The 16,841-nt window shown below is 39.0% G+C and overlaps 1 protein-coding gene across 1 annotated transcript in view; it reads left to right on the top strand.

Moving 5' to 3' along the window:
* LRRK2 (leucine rich repeat kinase 2) overlaps window positions 1–16,841 on the top strand; it is a 213,824-nt gene that overhangs the window by 144,735 nt on the left and 52,248 nt on the right. The window contains exon 41 of the mRNA XM_052640501.1: window positions 8,979–9,139. Within this exon, the coding sequence (XP_052496461.1) occupies window positions 8,979–9,139 (161 nt within the window). The remainder of the gene's footprint in view (window positions 1–8,978; window positions 9,140–16,841) is intronic.

The raw sequence follows: 16,841 nt of genomic DNA, 5'->3' as shown, positions 1-16,841 counted from the left end.
ACCGTGCTTAGCCACACCCTTCCTGAGGTTTCTGGAATATACCAGGGGCTCTGTACCGTCTCTTCTCTCAGCCGGAAATGTCTAACCTGCGGAAAGCCTCTTGACTCACTTATTTCACTCAGATTCCTCAGAATGGAAGTCCCTGACTACCTCATGTCTCTTGGGCACCTGTAGCAATTATCACTGCCTAGTATTCTTTATATTTTCCTTTAAAAAGTTTGTTTATTGTCTATGTTTGCCACCACAATCTACATGCCATGACATAAAGGCTTTTCAGTTTGTTCACATTTGTACTGTAGCTCCAAGAATACCATATCCTCAATATACGTGTTGGCATTGAGGACAGAGGGGAGAAAGTGGAAGGAAGGAAGACTGCCTGGAGTGTAGTAGCCTCAAAGTGGATGCAAATTTCCTTCTCTTCCTTCACTTCTTAAATAGTGTCTGTTCCTTTTGAGCAGTATCCAGAAAACTTAAATGGAATGGATGGTAAGGAAAACAAACATTTCTCACAAATAAATTAAACTGCTGATATATGGGATTTAACTATTAATACTGTATAAGGAATATAATAGGAGAATAAAATAAGTAGATTTCCTTTCCTGAAAAAGTCCATAAGCTAATGAAAAACAGATTATTATAAGGTAAGTGAAAGTCACTCAGTTGTGTCCTACTCTTTGTGACCCCATGGACTGTAGCCTGCCAGACTCCTCTGTCCATGGAGTTCTCCAAGCAAGAATACTGGAGTGGCTAGCCATCCCTTTATCTTCCCAACCCATTGATCAAACCTGGGTCTCCCACACTGCAGGAAAATTCTTTACTGTTAGAACTACCAAAAATGTGTTTGTAGCTCAGTTGTGTCTGACTCCTTGCAACCCCATGGACTGTGACTCGACAGGCTCCTCTGTCCTTGGGATTCTCCAGGCAGAAATTCTGAAGTGGTTTGCCATTTCCTTCTCCAGGAGATTTTCCCAACCTGAGGATTATACCCTGGTCTCCCGCATTGCAGGCAGTTTCTTTACCCTTTGAGCCACTGAGGAAGCCCTCCAAACATAAAAGCACATTTTGATCTGGGTTGCTGTATCTACTTTTGAACAACAGGGAGAACCTTGTACTAACTTAATCTAGGAAAAGTGCAACCATGTCTTATCGGTTTCAAAACTTGTATTGGTCATTTTCCTTAATTTAACTTACTCCAGGTCCTGTTTTTTTCCTAAATCGTCTACATGATTCCCAAAGTACTTATTTGTGAAATGAACAATTGATTTTTTAAAAAAATTCGTCACTGTTTGAAAGACCTCATCTTTTATATAACTTTCTGGTTCTTCAGCTCAGTTCAGTTGCTCAGTCTTGTCCGACTCTTTGCGACCTCATGGACTGCAGCACACCAGGCTTCCCTTTCCATCACCAACTCCCAGAGCCCTCAAACTCATCCCATCACATTGGTGATGCCATCCAACCATCTCATCCTGTGTTGTCCCCTTCTCCTCCTGCCTTTAATCTTTCCCAGCATCAAGGTCTTTTCCAATAAGTTGGTTCTTTGCATCAGGTGGCTAAAGTATTGGAGTTTCAGCTTCAGCATCAGTCCTTCCAATGAATACTCAGGACCAATTTCTTTTATTGACTAGTTGGATCTCTTGCAGTCCAGGGAACTCTTAAGGTCTTCTCCAATACCACAGTTCAAAAGTATCAATTCTTCACTGCTCAGCTTGGTTAAATAGTCCAACTCTCACAACCATACATGACTACTGGAAAAACCATAGCTTTGACTAGACGGACCTTTGCTGGCAAACTAACGTCTCTGCTTTTTATATGCTGATTAGGTTGGTCATAGCTTTTCTTCCAAGGAGCAAGCATCCTTAAATTTCATGGCTCCAGTCACCATCTGCAGTGATTTCGGAGCCCAAAAGAAATAAAGTTGCTCACCTATTCCATTGTTTCCCCTTCTATTTGCCATGAAGTGATGGGACTGGATGCTATGATTTTAGTTTTCTGAATGTTGAGTTTTAAGCTAACTTTTTCACTCTACTCTTTTACTTTCATCAAGAGGCTGTTTAGTTCTTCGCTTTCTGCCATAAGTGTGGTATCATCTGCATATCTGAGGTTGTTGCTATTTCTTCCATCATTCTTGATTCCAGCTTGTGCTTCATCCAGCATGATTCATTTCTCATGATGTACTCTGCATAGAAGTTAAATAAGCATGGTGACAATATACAGGCTTGACGTACTTCTTTTCCGATTTGAAACCAGTCTGTTGTTCCATGTCCAGTTCTAAATGTTGCTTCTTGACCTGCATACAGATTTCTCAGGAGGCAAGTCAGGTTGTCTGGCATTCCCATCTCTTGAAGAATTTTCTAGTTTGTTGTGATCCACACAGTCAAAGGCTTTGGCGTAGTCAATAAAGCAAAAGTAGACGATTTTCTGAAACTCTTGCTTTTTCGATGAGCCAGCGGATGTTGGCAGTTTGATCTCTGGTTCTTAGAGACCTTACCTAAAATAACAAGTCCAGCAGTTTCTGACAAAGTAAATGATCTCAGCATATTTTCCTATCATTTGCCTCATTTGTTTTCAGCATAATGCCAAGGTACCTTCTGGGTTCTGTACCATAAAAGGCTAATAGACTTTAATAGCTAGCAATCTTCTACCAGCACTAAGTGTATTTAAAAAACTCAGCATTAGAGTTTGTCTTCCCAAGTATATTTTAGCATAGAGTCATAACTACAGAGATAGAAAGAGGCAATAAAATCACATAATTTTGCAGCCCCTTAAATGATGGAGCTGTTTAGAATGACATCCAAGAACTTTCTTCATGTTATATATTCTCTCTTGTGCATATCTTTTACATATTCTACATTCAGCTATTAACTTGTGTCTCTAAATTGTCTGCTGCTTTGAGCTTTTTATTATAATCCTCAACTACCTTTGAAGATATTGAGTGCAGCACTTTCACAGCATCATCTTTTAGGATTTGAAATAGCTCAACTGGAATTCCATAACCTTCACTAGCTTTGTTCATAGTGATGCTTCCTAAGGCCCACTTGACTTCACATTCCAGAATGTCTGGTTCTAGAAGAGTGATCATGCCATCATGATTATCTGGGTCATGAAGATCTTTTTGGTACAGTTCTTCTGTGTATTCTTGCCACCTCTTCTTAATATCTTCTGCTTCTGTTAGGTCCATACCATTTCTGTCCTTTATTGAGTCTGTCTTTGCATGAAATGTTCCCTTGGTATCTCTAATTTTCTTGAAGAGATCTTTAGTCTTTCCCATTCTATTGTTTTCCTCTATTTCTTTGCACTAATCACTGAGGAAGGCTTTCTTATCTCTCCTTTCTATTCTTTGGAACTCTGCATTCAAATGGATATATCTTTCCTTTTCTCCTTTGCTTTTTGCTTCTCTTCTTTTCACAGCCATTTTTAAGGCATCCTCAAACAGCCATTTTGCTTTTTTGCATTTCTTTTTCTTGGGGACGGTCTTGATCACTGCCTCCTGTACAATGTCATGAACCTCCATCCGTAGTTCATCAGGCACTCTGTCTGTGTGATCTAGTCCCATAAATCTATTTCTCACTTCCACTCTATAATCGTTAGGGGTTTGATTTAGGTCATACCTGAATGGTCTAGTGGTTTTCCCTACTTTCTTCAATTTAAGTCTAAATTTGGCAATAAGGGGTTCATGATTTGAACCACAGTCAGCTTCTGGTCTTGTTTTTGCTGACTGTATAGAGCTTCTCCATCTTTGGCTGCAAATATAATCAATCTGATTTCAATGTTGACCATCTGGTGATGATGTGTAGAGTCTTCTCTTGTGTTGTTGGAAGAGGGTGTTTGCTATGACCAGTGCGTTCTCTTGGCAAAACTCTACTAGGCTTTGCCCTGCTTCATTCTGTACGCCAAGGTCAAATTTGCCTGTTACCCCAGGTGTTTCTTGACTTCCTACTATTGCATTCCAGTCCCCTATAATGAAAAGGACATCTTTTTTGGGTGTTAGTTCTAGAAGGTCTTGTGGGTCTTCATAGAACCATTCAACTTCAGCTTCTTTAGCCTTACTGGTCAGGGCATAGACTTGGATTACCGTGATATTGAATGGTTTGCCTTGGAAACGAACAGAGATCATTCTGTCATTTTTGAGATTTCATCCAAGTACTGCATTTTGGACTCATTTCTTCTAAAGGATTCTTGCCCACAGTAGCAGATATAATGGTCATCTGAGTTAAATTCACCCAATCCAGTCCATTTTAGTTTGCTGATTCCTAAAATGTTGATGGTCACTCATGCCATCTCCTGTTTGACCACTTCCAATTTGCCTTGATTCATGGACCTAACATTCCAGGTTCCTATGAAATATTGCTCTTTACTGCATCAGACTTTACTTCCATCACCTGTCACATCCACAACTGGGTGGTGTTTTTGCTTTGGCTCCATCTCTTCATTCTTTCCAGTGTTGTTTTTCCACTGATCTCCAGTAGCATATTGGGCATTTACTGACCTGGGGAGTTCATCTTTCAGTGTCCTATCTTTTTGCCTTATGACAAACCTAGACAGCATATTAAAAAGCAGAGACATTGCTTTTCCAACAAAAGTCTGTTTAGTTAAGGCTATGGTTTTTCCAGTAGTCATGTATGAATTTGAGAGTTGAACTATAAAAAAAGCTGTGCGCCGAAGAATTGATGCTTTTTAACTGTGGTGTTGGAGAAGACTCTTGAGAGTCCCTTGGACTGCAAGAAGATCCAACCAGTCCATCCTAAAGGAAATTGGTCCTGAATATTCATTGGAAGTACTGATGTTGAAGCTGAAACTCCAATTTTTCGGCCACCTTATGTGAAGAGCTGACTCATTTGAAAAGACCCCGCTGCTGGGAAAGATTGAAGGCGAGAGGAGAAGGGGACGACAGAGGATGAGATGGTTGGATGGCATCACTGACTCAATGGACATGAGTCTGAGTAAGCTCTGGGAGTTGGTGATACACTGGAGGGATGGCATGCTGCTGTCCATGGGCTCGCAAAGAGTGGGACATGACTGACCGACTGAACTGAATTGAACTAAACCTTTGAAGATATAGTAACCTATATTTCCTATAAGTTTGTGTTTCAATATTTTCAAAAGTGAATATATTTTCTCTTGTTTCACTATGAATCTGTTTTTTATTTTGTATCCCATTTGCCAACAAAGGTCTTTGTAATCACATCCAGACCACTCCCTCCCCCCCAAAAGTAAGCACTCCTTTGTCCAGTAGGTTATTTTTAACCTTGATTAATTTATTTTTATGCCACTACTGCTGTCTTGGTCTGATATTTATAGGTAATTATCAGAATATTTCTGATATCATATCATTCCAAAATAAAAATTTAAGTATTCTTGAAACTCCTTAGCATTTCAAGTTATCTGGAGAAAACATCTAAATTCCTGTCATAGCCTCAGAACTCTTTATGTATGCCTCTTGCCTGCCTCTCCAGACTCCTTTCATTCCATTGCCCACATTCCAACCATGCTGAAGAACTTGACTTCTCATTGGCATCCGTGTCTATTCTTGCATTTGTCATTCCTGTCTTGTCAAAAAAAATCGTCCGTCTAGAAAACTCATATTCCTTTAGAATTTGCTCACATACTGTCTTCACCGTGATGACTGACTACACCGTGAAGAGTTGACCTGGCTGAAACATGTTTCTTGACTCTGCTCCACACAGAACTTTACACTGGGTGCTGAAGAGGGAAAAGAAAGATAGAGATTATATTGCTCTTATCAAGATTGAAAACTTATAGTCTAGTGGGAGAGTCTGCTTTGGAACTACTAGAGAAGTCATACCAAATGCTAGGGAAGTATCACATTTTTGCAATCTTGTTAGAATACCCTTGTCTCCCTCTTGATTGTGGCCCTGAAGATCAAGGAGACGAGGATGACTTTATATCCCCAGGGACTGTCCCTCATAGATGCCCAGTATATATTTGTTAAATGAATGAAGATATTCTATTCTTAGAATAATTCTCTTTAGGGTGAGATAAAGTTTACTGTAAGTTTCAAAGAAGTTTCTTTGTAACATTGATAACAATCACAATTTAAAAATAACTAAATTGAGTTTAGCCAGTTTGTTTTAATAAAATATTTGAAAATGATTATTGTCATATAATACATAAATTATGGCTGAATTATTCTTACTATGGCAACATCTGCACTTGTTATGTTTTTAAAGCTATTCTGCTATTTAAAGCTATTAAAACTGTGCTTTTAAGATTAAATTCTGTAATTGAACATTTTAACTAATCCAGATAATCTTTCCTTCCCACTGACATTATTTAAAATTAAGTTTAATTTTTTTAACCTTTGGAAAGTGTTTTGAGAGAGTCTGTAGTCTTTAAATATTCTGAAAGAGGCATGCAATAGGAAGGATTTGGATGCTATTCAATACTGTATGACTTGGCTTTAACTTTTTTCTTCTTAATCTCCCAGCTTTTCTCTTCAACAGGATAAGAGTAGCTAATGGCCTTTCAGTAAGCCCTCAGTAAATTTTTCTTTTAAGCCTATTACTTATTGTTAAGGTCAGCTTCATTAGTATATCTCTCTTACTTTCAGCCAAAAATATGTCTACTGAAAGGAATAGGCCTAATGTCAAATGTTGTAACTACATCCTGGAAGAGAAGGAATCTTTTATTGATGAAGTTAAATGATACATACATTCTAGGTCATCAATCAATGGAAAGTTCAGGATATTTCTGCCTCTCTGCTCCTAATCCCTCTAGCAGTGATTAGTACTCAGTAATGGAGCAAATATTTATTAATATAAGGTGCTGCTGCTACCGTTAAGTCACTTCAGTCATGTCCAACTCTGTGCGACCCCATACACGGCAGCCCACCAAGCTCCACCATCCCTGGGATTCTCCAGGCAAGAACACTGGAGTGGGTTGCCATTTCCTTCTCCAATGCATGAAAGTGGAAAGTGAAAGGGAAGTCACTCAGTTGTGTCTGACTCTTCACGACCCCATGGACTGCAGCCCACCAGGCTACTCCGGTGAGCCTATACCAAAAGCCACAAACAAAGGATTTAAATTTACCTCTCTTAAGTTCTGTGAAAAAATATAATTTCAGTTCAGTTCAGTCGTGTCCTACTCTTTGCGACCCCATGTACTGCAGCATGCCAGGCTTCCTTGTCCATCACCAACTCCCGGAGCTTGCTCAAACTCATGTCCATTGAGTTGATGATGCCACCCAACCATCTCATCCTTTGTCGTCCTTCTCCTCCTGCCTTCAATCTTTCCCAGCATCAGGGTCTTTTCCAGTAAGTTAGTCTTTGCATCAGTTGGCCAAAGTATTAGAGTTTCAGCTTTAGCATCAGTCCTTCCAATTCAACACTGATTTCCTTTAGGATGGACTGTTTGGAACTCCTTGCAGTCCAAGGGACTCTCAAGAGTCTTCTCCAACACCACAGTTCAAAAGCATCAATTCTTCACTGCTCAGGTTTCTTAAATAGTTCAACTCTCATATCCATACATGACTACTGGAAAAACCATAGCTTTGACTAGACAGACCTTTGTTGGTAAAGTAATGTCTCTGCTTTTTATATGCAGTCTAGATTAGTCATAGCTTTCCTTCCAAGGAGCAAATGTCTTTTAATTTCATGGCTGCAGTCACCATCTGCAGTGATTCTGGAGCCCAAGAAAATAGTCTGTCATTTTACCCCCATCTATTTGCCATGAAGTGATGGGACCGGATGCCATGATCTTAGTTTTCTGAATGTTGAGTTTTAAGCCAACTTTTTCACTCTACTCTTTCACTTTCATCAAGAGGCTCTTTAGGTCTTTTGCACTTTCTGCCATAAGGGTGATGTCATCTATGTATCTGAGGTTATTGATATTTCTCCCAGCAATCTTGATTCCAGCTTGTGCTTCATCTAGCCTGGCATTTCACATAATGTACTCTGTATATAAGTTAAATAAGCAAGGTGACAATATACAGCCTTGTAGTTCTGTGAAAAATTGTAATTTCAAGGTAGGACATAATATAGTTGTGAGGTCATGTGCAGAACTATGACAAATTTGATGTCAACGGGTAGGGTGAAAAGAGCTGGGGAAAAATCTGAATTTTTTAGATGGGTAAGGAAAGGTAATAGAGTTACTTTAGAACTAGGGATAGCTCTTTGGCCATGTTTCTAAAATGGATAAGATCTGGTTAAGAGGAAAACTTAGTTTTGTTTTTTTTATATTAACTAGTTTTTATTCTTCACCTACAGTGAATGTCAAACTCTGGTTGCCAATGGTTGAATGGATCAATTTCTAAAAGGAAAGACTTTAAAATTCCCCACATCACCTTTCCTAAGACAGTGGTTTACTCACTCCAGCTCTCAATTCAAGTTGTTCTTTGATAACTCATAGTAGATCTGGGTTTAAAGTAGATTGCATCTTCAAGTGATACAGTACAAATAGCTAAAAAAAAGTCTTTTATTTTAGTTTGTTAACTATTGAAAAAGTAGAAAACATTTTCCAAAAAATTAGGAAATGTTTTATTCAGAAAAAAAATTAATATAAAAGGAGAGAGAATTTTGAAGGCTATGAAGAACTTCTAAAATTGTTAAATAAATGAGTTATAAAAAATACTATCAATTCTTATTTAATGTATTTTCATTTTAAACCAGTTAAAATATTTGCATGATATTGAGGGAATTCAGAATTCCTTTTAGTGAATATTAAAGTATACAGAAAAGAAGTCTCAAAAAAATACATGTTCTGCTTAAAGTGGTTGTGCCTTAAACTTTAAATCACTTATCAGAATTTAACATATCTTTTAGTTTGTTTTAAATGCATAAACTTTGTAAAACTGGGCTTACATATTTTGATTTCCTTCTACAGTATCTTTTAACTTTGAAGGTAAAACTTAGCACAGAATTTTGATGCTTTTCCTAGTGAATATGTACATTTAAAAAAATAATGCCAAAATATATTATGATATAAGCACATTTTAATAGAATTTCCTGTGCATTTTATGGCAGATACCTCCATTCGGCCATGATTATATACCGTGACTTGAAGCCCCACAATGTGTTGCTTTTCACCTTGTATCCCAATGCTGCCATCATCGCCAAGATTGCGGACTATGGGATTGCTCAGTACTGCTGTAGAATGGGGATAAAAACATCAGAGGGCACTCCAGGTAGGTAACAAGGTGTGCTTGATAATGTTCTCTTCAGGACGGGTAACCACTGCCCTCAGCTGTGAGTTCAGGAGACTCAAGAGAACACTGTAGCCTATCACGCTGTGAACAGATGTTCATTTATAGTTGTGACCAGTATATTTGTGATTTTGATCATTGTATCCAGTACGGCAAAAAAATCAACTCATGTAATTTTATAGGGAAAAAGTCAAATTATAAAACATAGAGTATGTTTGATGTCAAGTTATGTTTCTAAAAGTTGGATTTCTTAAAAACATTGAATTACTAAAGAGGTGGTAAGGGAACCACAAAGTTTTAATCTAGCTACTGTTGACACTTACATAAAATGAGGCAAACTAGATTTAGGATCACAAACCTTTTTTTTTTTTTTTGTAACTAGGAAATCCAAATAACTTTGAAAATCCAAAGATTTTTTTTAAATAACTGATTTCATGGTGAAATCTGGCCTAAAGGAATTGACTCTCTTTATGGTCTTTATTTCTCATACTCACTGTGAATGTGTATGTTTCATGGCAGAAATATAAACATGTTTGAGGATAGGGTGCTGGCTCTGATCCCACTGAAGATTAGTGTAATTTGTTATATGCATTATTACTAACTTTCATAAATATTAAAAAGTATAAATCCCTAAATAATCGTAGTGCCAAGAGTTTCAGATAAGGACTTTGGTGCTGCTGGAGTTCTTTGTTGCACTCTTCTTGATACAAGCATACTTTCTTACTCTTTTTTTTTTAACATATATATATACATATACGTATGTACATTTTTTAATTAAAAATTTTTTTTAATTTAAAAAATTTTAATTTTACTGGAGTAGAGTTCCCTGTGCTAAACAGTAGGTCCTTGTTGGTTATCTAGTTTACATATAGTAGTGTGTGTATGTTCGTCGCAAGCTCCTGCTTTAACTCTCCCTGCCGCATTTTCCCTTTGGTAATCATGAGTTTGTTTTTGATATGTGTAAATAATTTCTGTTGTCTTCTTTTTAATAAATAAGTTCATTTGTGTTATTTCAAAAAAAAATTAGATTCCACATAGAAGTGATATGACATTTGTCTTTGACTTAGTATGGTAATCTCTAGGTACATCTGGTGTTGCTGCAAATGGCTATATTTCATTCTATTTTTTATTGCTGAGTAATATTTCATTGTATATATGTGTTACATCTTCTTTATCCATTTGTCTATCAGTGGACATTTAGGCTGATACCATGTCTTGGCTATTGTAAATAGCATTGTAGTGAACATTGGGGTACATGTATCTCTTCAAATTATGATTTTCTCCAGATATAAGCATAGGAATGGAATTGCTGAATCATATGTTAGCTCTATTTTTAGTACTTTTAATGAACCTCCACACTCTTCTACCTAGTGGTTGTACCATTTACATTTCCACCAACAGTGTAGGAGAGTTCTGATTGGTACATGAGTTTAAACCTTTAACTACTGAACTTCATTTTTCTTTCTTCATAGTTTATTGATTGTTAACACAAATACTTAAAAATTTCATAGTGTCTCTTTTTGACCCTGTAAAAAAATATGTCAAGGTTATTATGTAAAATGAGACATATCCATTCTGCATATTATATCATATTATGTATGTACTGTCATATTATGGTCTCCAGAAATCACAAGCATCATTTTCTTACCTTATATTTTAATGTAGCATTTTTTTTTCTTTAAAGTGAAAGACGGTTTATTCAGAGAGAAACACACTCCACAGACAGAGTGTGGATCATCTTGGAAGGCAAGAGAGGCACCAGGGTATGGGATTGTCAGTTTTTATGTTGTTGTTGCTATTCAGTCACTAAGTCGTGTTGGACTCTTTTCGACCACATGGACCTCGGCGTGCCAGGCTTCCCTATCCTTCACTATGTTCCAGACTTTGCTCAAGCTCATATTCATTGAGTCAATGATGCTATCCTACCATATCATCCTCTCTTGCCTGCTTCTCCTGTCCTCAATCTGTACCAGCATCAGGGTCTTTTCTAGTGAGTCAGCTCTTTGCATCAGGTGGCCAACGTATTGGAGCTTCAGCTTCAGTATCGGTCTTTCCAGTGAGTACTCAGGATTGATTTTCTTTAGGATTGACTGGTTTCATTTCCTTGCTGGCCAACTGTTTGTGACCCTAGGGACTGAAGACCACCAGGCTCCTCTGTCCTTGGGATTCTCTAAGCAAGCATACTGGAGTGAGTTGCCAGGCCCTTCTCCAGGGAATCTTCTGGACCCAGGGATTAAACCTGCATCTCTTGTGTCTCCTCCTTTAGCAGGAGGTTTTTTACCACTCTCACCACCTGGAAAAAAAATCTTGCTGTCCAAGAGTTTCAACAGTCTTCTCTAGCACCACAGTTTGAAAGCATCAATTCTTTGGGGCTCAGCCTTCATTCCCTGATGACTCATTGGTAAAAGAAATCACCTGCCAATGAAGGAGACATGGGTTCCATTCTTGGGTCATTAAGAACCCCTGGAGAAGGAAATGGCAACCCACTCGTTTCTTGCCTGGAAAACCCCATGGATAGAGAAGCCTGGCAGGCTGTAGTCCATGTGGTTGCAGAGTCGGACACGATGAGCAACTAAATAACAACAGCCTTGGCTATGGTCCAATTCCCACATCTGTACATGACTGTTGGAAAAACCATAGCTTTGAATATATCGACCTTTGTCAGCAAAGTGATATTTCTGCTTTTAAAATTGCTATCTAGGTTTGTCAGCTTTCCTTCCAAGGAGCAAGTGTCTTTTAATTTCATGGCTGCAGTCAAGGTGTGCAGTGATTTTGGAGGCCAAGAAAATAAAATCTGTCACTGTTTCCATTGTTTTCCCATCTATTTGCCATGCAGTGATGGCACTAGATGCTGTGATCTTAGTTTTTTGAATGTTGAGTTTCAAGCCAACTTTCTTATGCTCTTCTTTCATGCTCATCAGGAGGCTCTTGAGTTCCTCTTGCTTTCTGACATTAGAGTGATATCATCTGAATATCTGAGGTTATTGATATTTCTCCCAGCAATCTTGATTCCAGCTTGTGATTCATCCAGCCAGGTATTTTGCATGATGTACTCTTCATAGAAGTTAAATAAGCATAGTGACAATATACAGCCTTGACTTCTTTACGAGTTTTGAACTAGTCCATTGTTCCATGTCTGGTTCTAACTGTTGCTTCTTGACCTGCATACAGGTTTCTCAGGAAACAGGTAAGGTGATCTAGTATTCCCATCTTTTTAAGAATTTTTCTACAGTTTGTTGTATCCCCATAGTCAAAAGCTTTAGTGTAGTCAATGAAGCAGAAGTTTTTCTGGAATTCCCTTGCTTTCTCTAATGATCCAGCATATGTTGGCAATTTGATCTCTGGTTCCTGTGCTTTTTCTAAATCTAGTTTGTACATCTGGAAGTTGTTGGTTCACGTCCAGCTGAAGCCTGGCTTGATGGATTTTGAACAAACCTTGCAGTACAAGAAAACCTTACTGTACAAGCAAACCTTGTACAGTAGTTTGAACATCTTTGGCATTGCCCTTCTTTGGGGTAAGAATGAAAACTGACCTTTTCCAGTCCTTTGGCTATTGCTGAGTTTCCCAAATTTGCTGATGTATTGAGTGCATGTATTTAACAGCATCATCTTTTTAGGATTTTAAATAGCTCTCATGGAATTCCATCACCTCCACTAGCTTTGTAGTTAAGCTGTTTAAGGCCCACCTGAATTTACACTCTAGGATATCTGGCTCTAGGTGACTGACCACACCATCCTGGTTATCTGCATCCAGTTATCACTGGTTATTAAGACCTCTTTGTATAGTTCTTCTGTGTATTCTTACCACCTCTTCTTAATCTATTCTGCTTCTGTTAGGTCCTTACTGTTTCTGTCCTTTATCGTGTTCATCCTTGCATGAAATATCACCTTGATATCTCCAGTTTTCTTGAAGAAATTTCTAGTATTTCCCATTTTATTGTTTTCTTCTATTTTTCTTTTGCATTGTTCATTTAAGAAGGCTTTCTTGTCTCTCCTTGCTATTCTCTTGAACTCTGCATTCAGATGGGTATATCTTTCCATTTCTCCTTTCTTTTCACTCCTCTTTTCGTTTTTTTATTTTGAGGTCTCGGGGTCCAGCCCCGGTGGATCCAGGGTAATTCAAAGGTGGGGATGGGATTGGCATCCTAGGAAAAAACTTATTTAATTACATATAGAGAAGAGATTAGAAATGGATAGTGTAGTAGGAAAATTAGTGGAGAAAAAGAGGCTGAATAACTTGGTTTATGTGGAATACCAATCACCACCTACATAGGCCACAGGCGTCTTTCCGTTCTCCCGAAGGAGAGGAGGCACTGAGGCCTCCCCGGTCTGATCTTAGAAGCCCAGACAAAATTAGCAGGCTTTGTGAGTACCCATGTATCAGATGGGAATTCAGCCAGAAAAACAGAGAGCAAGAAAGAACGACATGGGGGAATCAGTCTTTCCAGAAACGGATCCAATTTCTTTATTTTTTAAGTTTGCTTACATACCTTTCGTTATACGTAGGGATGAATATAGAGTCACATGGGTGTCAGCAGTCCTGACCTTTATCAAAATCAGGTGCTTCACATAAATGTATAAAAAAGGTCTTAGGGGTTTTACATCATCTTCTGGCCATGAGGCCTGCTGACATTTTATGATCCTTTCTTTCTGATAACCAAAAAACTTATTTTTTCCAAGGGTGTTTTTTCTTAAACCAGGCACCACCCTCCAAATAAAATTGCATTCCTATAGGGTGAGGGTGTAGTGAGTTACAATCAAGAAAGGAATTTATTTAACCCAAGGTTAACATGATTAATCTTAAAGGTTAATACTTATATGTCCTATATGCTAGTTATATTCATTATAAGGGCAAGGAATATGGAGATTTAGCAGCAAACATCAGCCCAACAAATGAAAACCCTTCACCAATGTTTCCCTTAAGATCTATTTAGTCTTAAGATAGTGATGAAGTTACATTTTTACATAGCAAGGACACAGTTATTTATAACAAAGTACAGTGATCTATAACAAAAAGAGAAAATTCATTAACTCAAAAAGTCTAGTATTGCTAACATCAAAAACTACTATATTTCCTTTTCTATATTCCAAATACATTGATTAATATATTCCCAGTGCCTAAGGATATGGAGGCCTGGCAGCAATCATTGACTCAACAATGAGAAAAGCCCTATGCTAATTAAGACTTTCAAGATACTCCAAACTCTCTGTGCTGTTTAAGGTTGAGAGGTAGTAAACAATCATGTGCCTAGTGGCAGGAGTATGGATAATCCTGTCACACAAGCTAGTTTGCCAGCAGAGAGGTTTGACCTGAGACACCCTTGTCATACCCAGGGCAGGGAATTAGCAGCAATTATTGGCACAACAAATGAAAAACGCTCCACCAATATAATTCCTAACCAACCCACTATACCAGTAAATTCTAACTTCCCAAAAGAATCTGCCCTTAGTAAGTCTAAAAGATCTCCTGCCTCTCACAGTTGGGAGGCGGAGAAGAATCACATGTGGCCGGACGAACCCCTACAGGCAGGCTAGATAACCTTCAGAGGAGTTCCTAAGTTGAAACACTCTTATCACGCCCAGGAATTTTTATTGACTTGGAGCTGTAAGCTAACTCCTTCTCCGAGAGAGGTAATGGGGGTCAGTTCAGTTCAGTTCAGTTCAGTCGCTCAGTCGTGCCCGACTCTTTGTGACCCCATGAATCCCAGCACGCCAGGCCTCCCTGTCCATCACCATCTCCCGGAGTTCACTCAGACTCACGTCCATCGAGTCAGTGATGCCATCCAGCCATCTCATCCTCGGTTGTCCCCTTCTCCTCCTGCCCTCAATCCCTCCCAGCATCAGAGTCTTTTCCAATGACTCAGCTCTTCGCATGAGGTGGCCAAAGTACTGGAGCTTCAGCTTTAGCATCATTCCTTCCAAAGAAATCCCAGGGTTGATCTCCTTCAGAATGGACTGGTTGGATCTCCTTGCAGTCCAAGGGACCCTCAAGAGTCTTCTCCAACACCACAGTTCAAAAGCATCAATTCTTCGGCGCTCAGCCTTCTTCACAGTCCAACTCTCACATCCATACATGACCACAGGAAAAACCATAGCCTTGACTAGACGGACCTAAGTCGGTAAAGTAATGTCTCTGCTTTTGAATATACTATCTAGGTTGGTCATAACTTTTCTTCCAAGGAGTAAGCGTGTTTTAATTTCATGGCTGCAGTCACCATCTGCAGTGATTTTGGAGCCCAAAAAAATAAAGTCTGACACTGTTTCCACTGTTTCCCCATCTATTTCCCATGAAGTGATGGGACCAGATGCCATGATCTTCATTTTCTGAATGTTGAGCTTTAAGCCAACTTTTTCACTCTATTCTTTCACTTTCATCAAGAGGCTTTTTAGTTCCTCTTCACTTTCTGCCATAAGGGTGGTGTCATCTGCATATCTGAGGTGATTGATATTTCCCCCGGCAATCTTGATTCCAGCTTGTGTTTCTTCCAGTCCAGCATTTCTCATGATGTACTCTGCATAGAAGTTAAATAAGCAGGGTTGCAATATACAGCCTTGACATACTCCTTTTCCTATTTGGAACCAGTCTGTTGTTCCATGTCCAGTTCTAACTGTTGCTTCCTAACCTGCATACAGATTTCTCAAGAGGCAGGTCAGGTGGTCTGGTATTCCCATCTCTTTCAGAATTTTCCACAGTTTATTGTGATCCACACAAAGGGTTTGGCATAGTCAATAAAGCAGAAATAGTTGTTTTTCTGGAACTGTCTTGCTTTTTTGATGATCCAGCGGATGTTGGCAATTTGATCTCTGGTTCCTCTGCCTTTTCTAAAGCCAGCTTGAACATCAGGGAGTTCACGGTTCACGTATTGCTGAAGCCTGGCTTGGAGAATTTTGAGCATGACTTTACTAGCACGTGAGATGAGTGCAATTGTGCGGTAGTTTGAGCATTCTTTGCCTTTGGAATTGGAATGAAAACGGACCTTTTCCAGTCCTGTGGCTACTGCTGAGTTTTCCAAATTTGCTGGCATATTGAGTGCAGCACTTTCACAGCCTCATCTTTCAGGATCAGCCCCCCGTAAAGCCAGAGGTATAGGTGAGAGCATGAAACAGTAAAGTAGGTAGACTCTGGTTTTGGGAATAGATGCTCGGGAACAGGGGGTTTCCTGAGGCTTAATCACGCCTTTGCATATGCCGAAGCCTCCTTCCTCATGACCTTTGCCATGGGCGGAGTTCCTCACGCTGGATCCCGGCATTAAGGTGTTTGTAAAGCCTTCTCAGACAACTGCTTTGCCTGCTTGCATTTCTTTTCCTTTAGGATGGTTTTGGTCACTGCTTCCTGTACAATGTTTTGAATCCCCGTCCATAGTTCTTCAGATACTCTGTCTACCAGATCTGATCCCTTGAATCCCTTGAATCTATTTATCATCTCCACTGTATAATCGTAAGGGATTTCATACCTGAATGGCCTAGTGGTTTTCCCTACTTTCTTCAATTTAAGCCTGAATTTTGCAGTAAGGAGCTGATGATCTGAGCCACAGTCAGCTTTAGATCTTGTTTTTGCTGACTATGTAGAGCTTCTCCAATTTGGCTTCAAAGAATAAAATCAATCTGATTTTGATATTGACCCTATGGTGATGTCCATGTGTAGAGTCATCTCTTGTGTTGTTGAAAGAGGGTGTTTACTGGG

This window comes from Budorcas taxicolor, chromosome 5 (assembly GCF_023091745.1).
Source record: "Budorcas taxicolor isolate Tak-1 chromosome 5, Takin1.1, whole genome shotgun sequence".
In the NCBI taxonomy this organism is placed as follows: domain Eukaryota; kingdom Metazoa; phylum Chordata; class Mammalia; order Artiodactyla; family Bovidae; genus Budorcas; species Budorcas taxicolor.
Note: the sequence above shows the minus strand (reverse complement) of the source record. Positions and strands in the feature narration are given on the sequence as shown.